Raw genomic sequence first — 12,805 nt, forward strand, 5'->3', positions numbered from 1 at the left:
GGGTGTAATTTCTCTTTCTTCTCTACTCCATTTCTATTTCTACTGCACAGGAGCAAAAACCAAGAATATCTTGTGCCAAGCGACGAGACAAAACGAAAAGTCTCGTGGATTGGGTTGAGACAAAAGAAAAAGTCTCGTGTCCAGTAACGAGATAAAAAGACAAAAAGCTTCCTGAATTGGTCTCACAAGTTAGCAAGGGTTATCAAGCAAAAAGGGGCTAAGATTCAATCCCCCTTTTCTTAGCCACTGAAACCATCAATTGGTATCAGAGCTTGGTCTCAAAGAGATCAAGCTTTGCAGCTTGGAAAAAAGATCCTTATGGCAGAAAACAGTGGCGCAAATGTGGTGTCCTATAATCTGACTGAAGGTCAATCAAGCAACAGACCTCCTCTTTTCAATGGGAAAAATTATACTTATTGGAAGGAGAGGATGAAGATATTTGTACAAGCAGTGGATTACAGACTTTGGAAGATTATTCTGGAAGGGCCTCAATTTCCAACTACCACAAGTGCAGAAGGAGTAGTCTCTCTCAAACCAGAAGCAAGATGGACCGAAGAAGATAGGAAGAAAATAGAGTTAAATGCCAAGGCAGTAAACCTGCTTAACTGTGCTATCAGCTTTGAGGAGTACCGACGGGTATCTCGATGCACAACGGCAAAGGAAATCTGGGACAAGCTACAAATCACTCATGAAGGAACCACCATTGTAAAGAAGACTCGGACAGATATGCTAAACAGAGAATATGAAATGTTTGCAATAAAGGAAGGAGAGTCCATTGATGAACTGTTCGAACGATTCAACACCATCATTGTTAGCTTAGATGCTCTTGGAATTACACATTCAGAATCTGTGCTAGTGAGAAGAGTGTTGAGATGTCTTACAAAAGAATGGGAAACAAAAGCTTTAATTATTTCTGAGAGTAGTAGCTTAGACTCCATGACACTTGATGATTTGAGAGAAAATCTTCTTGCTTTTGAAAACACCTATTTAAAAAAGGATTCAAAAAAGAAAGGAATTGCTTTTTCTTCTATGACTAACCCTCTGGATGATGAATCCAGTGATAACTCTTCTGAAAATGAGTTTGTGTTGTTTGCAAAAAAATTCAGGAAAATGGCAAAGCTCAAAAGCAAAGGCAGCAGCTCAAGGAGAGTGAAGAAAGACCTTAGCAAAGTAACTTGCTACAATTGCAAGGAAATGGGGCATTTCAAATATGATTGTCCCAAGTTGAAGAAGGAGGAAAAGCCGAAAAGAAGAAAGAAGAAAGGACTGATGGCCTCATGGGAAGACTTGGAGAATGACTCCGACGATGATGATGAAGAAACTGAGACAAAGTCACAAACATGTCTCATGGCTGACCATATAGATCAGGTAGTCTTTCATAACCCTAACACTGAAGATCTTCATCTTATGATAGACCACCTTTCGGAAAAAATAAGATGTTTTCTGTTGGAAAATCAAGAACTTGAACAACAAATCACCATTCTTAAGGCTGAAAACAGTTTTCTAAAAGAAAAAGTGAGAGAGGCCAAAACTGCTTGTGATCTTGTTGAAGAGAATAAGCAGTTAAGAGCCCAAGTTAGAAGCTGTGAAAGTGACCATTCTGTTCTTGCATATGTAGATTGTTTTAAGCAAAATGAAGAGTTGCTTAAAGAGGTTAAAAGACTTAAGGAAGACTTAGCCAAGTTCACCCAAAGTTCTGAAAATATGAATCAAATTTTGGCTAGTCAAAAATCTCTCTATGATAAGGCTGGGTTAGGGTTTTATAAATCTGAAAAATCTCATTTTGAAAACATTGCTTCATCTTCAAATGATACAAGGTATCAAGACCCAACCTACTTTAACAAAACAGCAACTCCAAGATTTTGTAGACTATGCAAACGAAATGGACACTTTCTCATTCAATGTTTTTTTGGTGAAAGAATGATTGGTGATAAGGTTTATAAAATTGTTTTTGATTACAATGGCTTAGGACATAGAAGATGGTTTAACGTAAAAGGATCCAAAAAGATTTGGATACCTAAGGTTACTTAAGCTTGTTTTGTAGGTGTGCCTAGCATCCAAAAGGAAGGAAAATATGTGGTATATGGATAGCGGATGCTCTAGGCATATGACCAGAAAGACAACCTTCTTCATAAAGCTTGATGACTATGATGGAGGACTTGTCACATTCGGTGATGATGCAAAAGGAAAAATTGTGGCTGTTGGAAAAGTGGGTAAAAGTTTCTCATCTTGTATAAATGATGTCTTTCTTGTACATGGCTTGAAACATAATTTACTTAGTGTTAGTCAATTATGTGATTTGGGTTTTGAAGTTATTTTTAAGAAGTTTGTTTGTTTAGTTGTTTGTGAGAAAACTGGGGATGTTCTTTTTGAAGCTAAGAGATGCAACAATGTGTATGGATTAACTCTTGAGGATTTAAAGGAACAAAATGTAAAATGCTTTACATCTTTTGAATCTAAAAAATAGCTTTGGCGTAGAAAGTTGGGACATGCTAGCATGTATCAAATTTCTAAGCTAGTCAAAAGAAATTTGGTTAGAGAAATTCCAAACATCAAGTTTGATAAGGATCTTACTTGTGATGCTTGTCAATTGGGCAAACAAGTAAAATCCTTTTTTAAATCAAAAGATGGAATATCAACCAAAAGGCCATTGGAGATGTTACATATTGATCTATTTGGTCCTACTAGAACTCAAAGTTTAGGAGGTAAACACTATGGTCTTGTGGTAGTAGATGATTACACTAGATTTGGTTGGGTACTTTTCCTTGCTCATAAGAATGTCGCCTTTCATGCTTTTTCCACCCTTTGCAAGAAAATTCAAAATGAAAAGGATTTGAAAATTGCCCATTTAAGAAGTGATCATGGAAGAGAATTTGAAAATCAAGACTTTGAAAAATTCTGTGATGACTTAGGGATTTCTCATAATTTCTCATGCCCTAGAACCCCCCAACAAAATGGGGTGGTTGAAAGAAGGAATAGAAGCCTTCAAGAAATGACTAGGGCTATGTTATGTGAGAGTAAAATTCCTAAATTCTTATGGGCTGAAGCTGTGAACACAGCATGTTATATTTTGAATAGAACAATCATTAGAAAAGGGTTAAAGAAAACACCTTATGAGCTATGGAAAGGAATCCCTCCAAATCTTAAGTATTTTCATGTTTTTGGATGCAAATGTTTTGTGCTCAACAATAAGGAAAACCTTGGAAAATTTGATCCAAAATCTTATGAAGGAATGTTTGTTGGATATTCCACCACAAGTAAGGCCTATAGAGTTTATCTCAAGGAGCATAGGACAATAGAGGAATCCATACATATTACTTTTTGTGATTCTAACTTAATTCCCAGTATTGTGAAAGATATTGATTCAGATTGTGAAGAGGCTGGAACAAATAAAGAAAATTCCAAATCTGTGCAAAATGAAGAATCTGTCAGCCCGGTTCTATCTCGTCAGATTGAAGGAGACACTTCCATTTTGTCTCCTGAGCAGGCACGAGCAACTGAAACAGAGAGACCACCAAAAGTTCATCAAAGCTCTACACCTGTCAGAAAGCCTAGAGAATGGAAGTCTATGAGGGGTTATCCTCATGACTACATCATTGGTGATCCCTCTCACGGTGTAACAACAAGATCCTCCACCAAAAGGCAAACCGAACCTAGCAACTTTGCTCTCTTGTCACAAATGGAGCCCAACAATGTCAAACAAGCTCTTGAAGACCCATCATGGGTTAAAGCTATGCAAGAGGAGCTTGCCCAATTTGACAAGAATGAGGTTTGGACATTAGTACCTCATCCGGATGGTAAGAAGGTAACGGGTACTAAGTGGGTATTTAAAAATAAACTTGGTGAGGATAGACAAGTTGTTCGTAACAAGGCTAGATTAGTGGCCCAAGGTTACGATCAAGAAGAGGGTATAGATTTTGATGAGTCTTTTGCTCCGGTAGCTAGAATGGAAGCAATTCGGTTGCTTCTTGCCTATGCCGCCCATAAAGATTTCAAAATGTTTCAAATGGATGTTAAATGTGCTTTCCTTAATGGCTTTATTGATAGAGAAGTGTATGTGGCACAACCTCCCGGTTTTGAACATAAAGAGTTTCTAAATCATGTTTTCAAATTAACTAAGGCTCTTTATGGTCTTAGACAAGCTCCAAGAGCTTGGTATGAAAGGCTTAGTGCCTTCTTGTTGGAAAATCAATTTCAAAGGGGTACCACCGACACTACTTTATTTATTAAAGCATCTAATGATGACATACTCCTTGTTCAAGTTTATGTTGATGACATTGTATTTGGATCGGCCAACATTTCCTTGTGTGAAGAGTTTGGAAAACTCATGACTAGTGAGTTTGAGATGAGTTTAATGGGAGAGCTTACTTTCTTTCTTAGCCTCCAAATTAAACAAACTCCTAGTGGTACCTTTATTTACCAAGGAAAGTATGCAAAATAACTTATCAAAAAGTTTGGCCTAGAAAATTCCAAATCAATGGGTACTCCTATGCATCCTAATACAAAACTTGAAAAGGATGATGATGACCAAGATGTGGATGAAACACGGTATAGAGGAATGATAGGTTCACTCATGTACCTTACCTCCTCTAGACTGGATATTGTCCAAAGTGTGGGTATATGTTCAAGGTTCCAATCTCATCCAAAAGAATCCCATCTCACGGCTGTTAAACGCATCATTAGATACATTAAGGGAACTTGTGATTATGGATTATGGTATCCTAAATCTGATGACTTTTGTGCAGTAGGGTTTTGTGATGCAGATTATGCGGGAGATAGAGTGGATAGAAGGAGTACCTCTAGCATGTGTTGCTTCCTTAGAAGCTCACTCAACATGTGGTCAAGCAAGAAGCAAGACACAGTGGCTCTATCCACAGCTGAAGCTGAATATATTTTCACATCTGCTTGCTGTTCACAATTAATTTGGTTAAAAACACAATTAGAAGATTACAAATTAAAAATCAATAGTATACCCTTATTTTGTGATAATATGAGTGCAATAAACATTTCAAAAAATCCTGTTCTGCACTCAAGAACCAAGCACATTGAGATAAAATATCATTTCATTAGGGAACATGTGCAAAAGGGTACTATTGATATTCAATTTGTAAAATCTGAAGACCAAATTGCTGATATTTTTACAAAACCCCTCTGTGAAGATAGATTTTGTACACTGAGAAAAAGTTTGGGATTGTTTGATTTAAGTTTCATTGATAAATTGTGAAAAGTTGATTCTGTTCAGTTTTGTCTCGTAGGTTTGGACGAGATAAAAATACAAGGATAATGAAGGAGCTGTGGTCAAGGGGGAGGCAACGCAGAGTTCAAAATTTTATGGGCCCCACCAAAATTCCTTGACCCCACCTTAACAGTTTTGTTAGTTATCTCTCTATGCAAATAAGAATCTTCTTCCTTGTGTCATCATATCTTATTGGAAGTGGTTATTGTCAAATCAAATCCATCTTTCCATCTAATCCCTTGATTTAAGGCAACAACTTTTCAATTTTAGATTTCAAAAATTAAAAGAGAAATCATTCTTGGGTAATAACCTCTCCATAATGGTCATTAACCGCCCACTAATGGTCATTACTTCCACCAAATTCTCTCTCCAGTCCTCATTTAATGTGTCTCTCACCTTCCTTCTTCCCCACTCATTCGGTTACCGCACCAACCTTTCATATTTCATTCTTCCATCACCATGAAAAAGAAAATCGCGCCAAGAAAAAGTGAAAGGCTCCTATTCTCTCAAAAACAGTCTACTCCATAATCACACACACACATTCACATCCATTCTACATCATCTTCATCACCCTCACCCCCTTCAAAACGCACAGATACAATGAGAAGAAAGGTCATTGCCACAAAAACTTTCTCAAGGAAGAAGAAGGACCGTGTTCCCGTGGCAGAAGAAGAGGAGTCTCATACTTCTCCCATTCCTTCCCCTCCATAATCACCACCAAAAAGATCAACTCCCCATGCATCCGGGAAGAGCACTCAAAAGACTAAGGGTTTTGCTCTTCACGACACCACCGAACCTCCAAATTTGGAATCCCTGGAATTCAAAAATAAGTATGGCAAGACTCACTCCCACTTTGATCCGAGCAGATTCAACTCTTGTACCTCTTTTGAGTTTCACAATGAGGTTATGGAAAAACGTCACTTGTGTGCAACCTACCTTATTAGTCTCGACACTCTTACTAACAAAGGCATCAACATCTCCTCTCTATTTGAACTCCTCAACTGGAAGCCACTTCTTCTCATTCAGAAACTAGTTTATCCTGGCTTAGTCCGAGAGTTCTATGCCAATATGCGACTCATTGACGACACTCTTCATTCCTATGTCAAAAGGGTTCAAATAGCCCTTGATTCTGAGACTATTGGAGCGGCCCTGGGCTTCAAGGATGAAGGACCACGAGCGTATATGGTAGATAAATGGGATACACAAGTCGGCATTTCATACAAAGCGGTTCTTCAGCACATCTGCGAGAATCTTTCTAGCTTGCATGGAACGATACCAACCCACAAAGCTTTAGGACCAGTCAACTCTCTGCTTCACCGAATCATCACCCATATTCTCACTCCCCAAAGCGGCTCACACAACCGAGTAACATTTTCTGACTGTCTCATTTTATTTGCTTTAGTTACCTCTACTCCGATATCCTTTGGCTATATTATGATTAGGCATATGTGGGATTCTGTTAGAAGCACCAAAAAGGCTAACCTACCTTATGGCATGTTTTTAACTAGAATTTTTGAATACTTTAAAGTTGATCTGTTGAATGAGGCAGTGGAAAACAAAGTATCCTCAATCAGAGGAGGAGGAGCGACTAAGGGAACCAAAGGGGGGCAAATCTGTGGCATCGGATAGTGACCATGAGACTCGGCCAGAGTCTTCCAAAACAGTCAAATCCATCAAAGAAATTTTGAGAGAATTCTCAAACATGGCCGACATGATGATTCAATCTCACAAAGAGACTCGCAAGCAAGCCTCTGAGAGCGAGAAAGCTTGGAAAAATTGCAAAGAAAGAGTCAGCCTGATGTTAGCAACTCTTAAAGAGGATCTGGGCGATAATAGTGAAGAAGGCGCTGAGGACTCTGCCTTTCATCTATCAGATGATTGATGACTGTTGTTTTATGTTATTTGATGTTGGCATAAGTAGGCTCAATCTCTCTTTTGTTGTAGCATGACTTGATACTCACTGCTTCTTGACACTTTGACTTATTTGGCATCTTATGAGTATTTTGTTATATTGCCAATGCTTTCTTGCTGCAGGTACATAATGCCCCTTTGATGACAAAAGGGGGAGAAAAGCTGAAAATTGAAATATGAAAAACAGGGGAGAAAATAGAAAACAGGGGATGAAATTTTCTGTTGAAAATTCATGATCACCCTTGTTATATTTGGTGCTTGATGAAAGCTTGATGATAATATTGAAACTGCATTGTGTTTGCTGATATTGTTTTATAATGATTTGACAATGCATTTGTTTTATGAAGACTGATTGATAATTAACCGTGATGAATGTATATGCATGATTAAAACTCTGTTTCATCTTGGTTAATATGCTTAATTTTTTGGCAGTTCCTTTAAACTATGGAAAGCATAAAAACTGCCATGTTTTGACCATATATACTTCAAATATTTTTCTCACCCTAATAATGCTCTGATATCTTGTTTAGAAAAATATTTGAATAAACTTTCTTGTTGATTGGTGTGTGTAAAAGATTGAGCAGAAAATCAGTTTATGATATCAAATGAGTTTTTTGATTATCAATGTAAATCTACTCATAAATCAAGCATTTAACATCATGTAATATGCTAAATAACATTGTTACTTGAAGCTTGATTAAAATGTTACAGGTTAATGCTTTCCTTGGTAAAATAAGCATACATCAAGGGGGAGCCATGTGACATTTAGAAAGGGGGAGAAATTCAATCTTCAAAGGGAGTACTCATACTCAATTTTTAAATTTTCTTCCATTTCAATTTTAATAATGTTTGTCATCAAGGGGGAGATTGATGAGTTTGGAAAACTCCTACTTAATTTTTGATGATGAACAAACATTATTGAAATATTTAGTTACAAAATTATTAATTTGATCTTAATTCATAGTTGCTTAATTAATAATTTTGTTGTGCAGATTTTGTGTTGGGCCGAGAATGAAACTCTGGTTTAAGCCTAAATTGTGTCAAATAATAAACCTTGTTACATGTTTCTCATGCTATGAGGCTGAGTTATTAATTGGGCCAGAATGAATATTATTGCTACAAGCCCAAATAAATGCTTTCTTATGTGCTCAATGAATGATCCGAAAAATATACATCAGGAAAGCAAATGTTACTAATTGGGCCAGAAATTAAAAGTTGTTGCAACTAAGCCCAACTTCACATTTGATGAAAGTTCCCAATGCATGATCCGAATCCACTAAGCATAGAAAGCAATGTTCCATTGCTTCCAACGGATCTCAATGTTTGCCACATGATGGATTTCAAATGCATTCAATTATCATTAATAGCATGGGAACTATGAGAGAGAAAATGAAGTGACATGATTGATGTGCTCAAAGCTACACGCCACTCTAAGGGAACTGAAAGCACTTTTTCATTTGAATTGATCAACTCATTTAATCACTTTTTTTCCAAAGTTATATTCTCTCTCATCTCTTTCTTTCTCTTTTTCGGACATTGTCCAGGAAACATTGGTAGCCATGGAAGCAAAAATAAGCTACCGAAAGGAAGGGAGAGCAAGCCTAAAGACCATCACAATGATGGCAAGAAAACATACTAAAATAAAAAGGAGCTGTGGCTAAGATTCTTATCACATATGGTAAGATATGGTGATGATATCTTAGCCTCTTCATACCAAAAATGGAGGATGAAGATTTGGCCAACAAGGGAGATTCTTGAAGCTTGGCTTATCTTTGATTCTGCTCAACCACCACAAGAAGTAGCTAGAGTGGCGAAGTGATGGTTGAGGCAGAGATGGAAGCAGATGAAGTCATCATCATCATGAAGCATCAAGGGCCAGAAATCCATCTTGGAGAACAAGCCAAGGATGGAGAGCTCGGATTGATGAAGAGTGATGATCAAGAAAGGACTAGAGGTAATTGCATGTTGGGTTTTGCATGGTTATCTCTTCTCTCTCTATGTGGCCGAACCGGTTATGTTTGTTGAAGGAGGAAGAAGTTGGTTTGAGTGTTGGCTTCAAGTGTGGAGGCTTCCTTCTTCTTTAAAAAGAGAGAACATCCACTGTTTGGAGCAAGGAGAAAGTTTGAGAGTGCAAGCCACAGTGTTCTCAGAGCTACCTGAGCTAACCGTTTTCTCTTCTCCTTCAATGTATTCTGTTTTGTATTTTTCTGTTTAATTTTGTCATGTCTTGAGTCTCATGGAAAAAGGCAAACAGTGAGGTTTGTATGAAAAAAGCCATAGAGCGGAAAAAGGCAGAGAGTGCAAAATTAAAAGAAAAAACCATAGATGTTCTTAGAGTTCCTTTGTTCATCTATGTTGTGTTTCATGATTCTGTGGGAATCCCCTTGTAAGTTGGGTTAGCACTTTACAAGTTGTAATCAGATTGATTATAGTGAAATTCCATCATGTTTGTGATGGAGACTGGATGTAGGCTGCACTGCACTTAGCAGCTGAACCAGGATATATCTGGGTGTAATTTCTCTTTCTTCTCTACTCCATTTCTGTTTCTACTGCACAGGAGCAAAAACCAAGAATATATCGTGCCAAGCGACGAGACAAAACGAAAAGTCTCGTGGCTAGGGACGAGACAAAAAGAAAAGTCTCGTGGATTGGGACGAGACAAAAGAAAAAGTCTCGTGTCCAGTAACGAGATAAAAAGACAAAAAGCTTCCTGAATTGGTCTCACAAGTTAGCAAGGGTTATCAAGCAAAAGGGGGCTAAGATTCAACCCCCCTTTCTCTTAGCCACTGAAACCATCACCGAATTATCTGAGCTGTTGGTGCTGGCTGGTTTTGAAAGTGTATCAGCTCGGGCATTCTGTTCTCGGGGTATGTGGCGGACCTCATATTCCCCAAGTTGTCTGAGTTGTTTTCTGTTTTTGTCCAGGGTCCCCCGAATTGTCCGAGCTGTTCTCTGGTTTTGTCCAGGGTCCCCCAAATTACCCGAGGTACTTTTCATGGTGGGATCCTTAGCTTGGTTGCTCCCTTCTATTTGTGAGGTGACTACTTGTTCCGAGGGTTACCTGAAACTGGAGGTCGATATCAGTCGAGGTCTTCTGTACTGGTCGGTGCCGACGTGTCCGGCTGGTGAGTGGCGGCCGGAGCTATCGTGTCCGACTTGTTGGCTGGTTGCACTGCTGATCCTTGGTCACCGGAGGGTGGGGGGTACCTGCAAGAGACTCTGATGCTTAAGTTAGCATGGGTATTAAACAGGTTTTTAGTAGAATCAGAGTATGAGTTATACCTGGGTGCTCCAGTGTATTTATAGTAGTGTGGGCTGACCTTTCCGATAAGATAAGTTAGTTATCTTATCTTATCTTATCTTATTTTAGGTGAAGTCAGCTTATCTTCAAGGGAACCGCCTTTATCTCTATAGGCTTGGGTTGCCTTTGGATTTGGGTCGTGTTCCTTTATTTGGGCCCTTTATTGGGCTTTCCTGTCGATTTGGCCGACCTCTTTGAGAAGAGGTCGGGCAGCCTGACCTAAAGAGGTCGGTCGCTTTGTCGCCAATCATCCCAGGTCGGATATCTTGACCCAGGGTATGAACAGTGCCCCTGCTTGAGCTCGGTCTTCTTTGTTTTGGGGGTGAGTCTTTTGACTTCGGTCCTTTCCTAATGAAGCCGAACTCAAGCATTTCGTCGATTCCTTTGTAGCATCTTTTGAATTTAGAACGTTTTTCTCTAAAAGCGCGTGCTTGAATATCAGCGCTTTTGGGAACGTGTGAGGGTTTAATATTTTCATTAATTAGTATTAATTGCCCTGTTTTCCGTTGGCTCTTTATTTTGATTTTCGAAAGCCCAGAAACGGTTTCTCTTCTTTGCTCTTTTTGTAACTTCTTCGCAATTTCTTCCTTTGTTCTCTCGCTCTCTGTCTTTTGCCCACATTTCTGCTTTTCTTGCGTAGCGGCGTCACTTGGTGATTTTCTGGGCAGCTTTCATTTTTACGTCTCTTTTCTGAAGCTTTTTCCTTCTCCAGGTGAGTTCCATCCATATATTATTTTTCTTTCGTTGTTTTGGCTTTGTGATGAAGTTTTGATTTTGCTTTAGAGAAAGTTTGGATCTTTCTGTTTTTGTCGCGCCTAATTGTTGTTGAAATGTGTGTTCTAGGAGTTTCTTTATCTTCTGCATGATCTTTTTTTCCTGTTACTTGATTCTTTTTAGGGCTTTTGCATGTTCTGTTGTTTCTATCTGATACCAATACCCAGAAATCTGCATCTTTTCCTTGTTTTGTTTGAAGATTGCTTTTTGTCTGATTCTGAAAAAGGTTGTGCCTTTGATAGTTTCTGTTAGGCGTGTTTGATGTTGCCGAAGCTTTTTGCTGGTAGAGTGTAAAAAGATAGTGGCTTTGATAATTTTTTAAACTTTTTCGTGTTTTCTCCTACGAAAAATACTTGCTGTTTAAAAATCTTCCTTTCTTGTTCGGGGGAAGCCGAGACGTAAGCTGTAGATTTTTCCAGAAACCCTGCTGTTCATACCCTGGGTCGAGCTGTCCGAACCGGGATGTTCAGTAGCAAAGCGACCGACCTGTTTAGGTCAAGCGGACCGACTTCTTTACGAAGAACTCGGCCAAATCGACAGGAAAGCCCAGTAAAGGGCCCAAATGAAGGAACACAGCCCAATCCAAAGGTAGCCCAAGCCTACAGAGAGAGGGGCGGTTCCGTTGAAGATAAGTTGACCTCACCCAAAGATAATATAAGATAACTAACTTATCTTATCTAAAAAGGTCACTCTACACCATTATAAATACACTGGAGCACCCAGGTATAACTCATACTCTGATTCTACATAAAACCTGTTTAATACCCATGCTAACTTAAGCATCGGAGTCTCTTGCAGGTACCCTCCGGTGACCAAGGATCAGCAGTGCAGCAAGTCCAACAAGTCGGACACAATAGCTCCGGCCGCCATCAGCCAGCCGGACACGCCATCTCCGACCAGCATAGAAGATCTCGTCCGAGATCGACCTACAGTTTCAGATAACCCTCGGAACATTGGCGCCGTTGCCGGGGAACCTGGAAGTCATCCCAACACCATGGCGGACGGCCATGACAACGACCACAACTCAGATCTAGAAAACAGAATGCCGCACAAAAACGCGGACACCACACCGAAAGATACCCCGAAATCCAATGGAGACAAAAATTCAGCAAACCCGGGAGCAATAGAAGCACTTCAAGATCACTTAAAGCAACTTGAGAAAGAAACCCAAAAACAACGAGAGATCGGAAAGGATCTACAAAGGGAGGTACGGTGACGCCGAGAATTGGAAGAGAAACTACAGCAGTTAGAAGCCGATCTCAAATCGAAAACTCCTCGGATTACCCCTGAGGAAAATTCACACAAAGAACAAGATCCATTCACTAGGGAAATCATGAAAACCAAAATTCCAAAAGATTTCAAACTCCCGGATATGATTTTGTACGACGGCACCACAGATCCCAACCATCATCTCAGCAATTTCAGAAGCAGAATGTACCTTACCGACGCCTCAGATGCCGTTCGCTGCAAAGCTTTTCCAACAACTCTCACGAAAACGGCGATCAGATGGTTCGACAACTTACCTCCGAAGTCCATCTCAAACTTCGACGACCTGGCCAAAAAGTTCCTGGCCAGATTCTCCA

The 12,805-nt window shown here is 39.3% G+C and overlaps 1 protein-coding gene across 1 annotated transcript; it reads left to right on the top strand.

The window, feature by feature from the left end:
- Nucleotides 1-318: 318 nt before the first annotated feature.
- LOC148565946 (uncharacterized) lies at nucleotides 319-7,118 on the top strand. Its single transcript, XM_088487310.1, has 3 exons — nucleotides 319-1,368; nucleotides 6,263-6,694; nucleotides 6,786-7,118. Exons 1-3 carry the CDS (start codon nucleotides 319-321, stop codon nucleotides 7,116-7,118), a joined length of 1,815 nt encoding a protein of 604 aa, XP_088343436.1.
- Nucleotides 7,119-12,805: the final 5,687 nt, after the last annotated feature.

The sequence above is a fragment of the Arachis ipaensis genome, chromosome B5 (assembly GCF_059453495.1).
Source record: "Arachis ipaensis isolate K30076 ecotype BB chromosome B5, ASM5945349v1, whole genome shotgun sequence".
Classification (NCBI taxonomy): Eukaryota; Viridiplantae; Streptophyta; class Magnoliopsida; order Fabales; family Fabaceae; genus Arachis; species Arachis ipaensis.

Excerpts from the sequence above, each read along its gene's own strand:
- LOC148565946 (XM_088487310.1), top strand. The coding sequence starts at position 319 with ATGGCAGAAAACAGTGGCGCAAATGTGGTGTCCTATAATCTGACTGAA. Across the intron at positions 1,369-6,262 it reads TGGCTGACCATATAGATCAG|AAACTAGTTTATCCTGGCTT; the intron begins GTAGTCTTTCAT and ends CTTCTCATTCAG. Across the intron at positions 6,695-6,785 it reads TTAGGCATATGTGGGATTCT|TGGAAAACAAAGTATCCTCA; the intron begins GTTAGAAGCACC and ends TGAATGAGGCAG.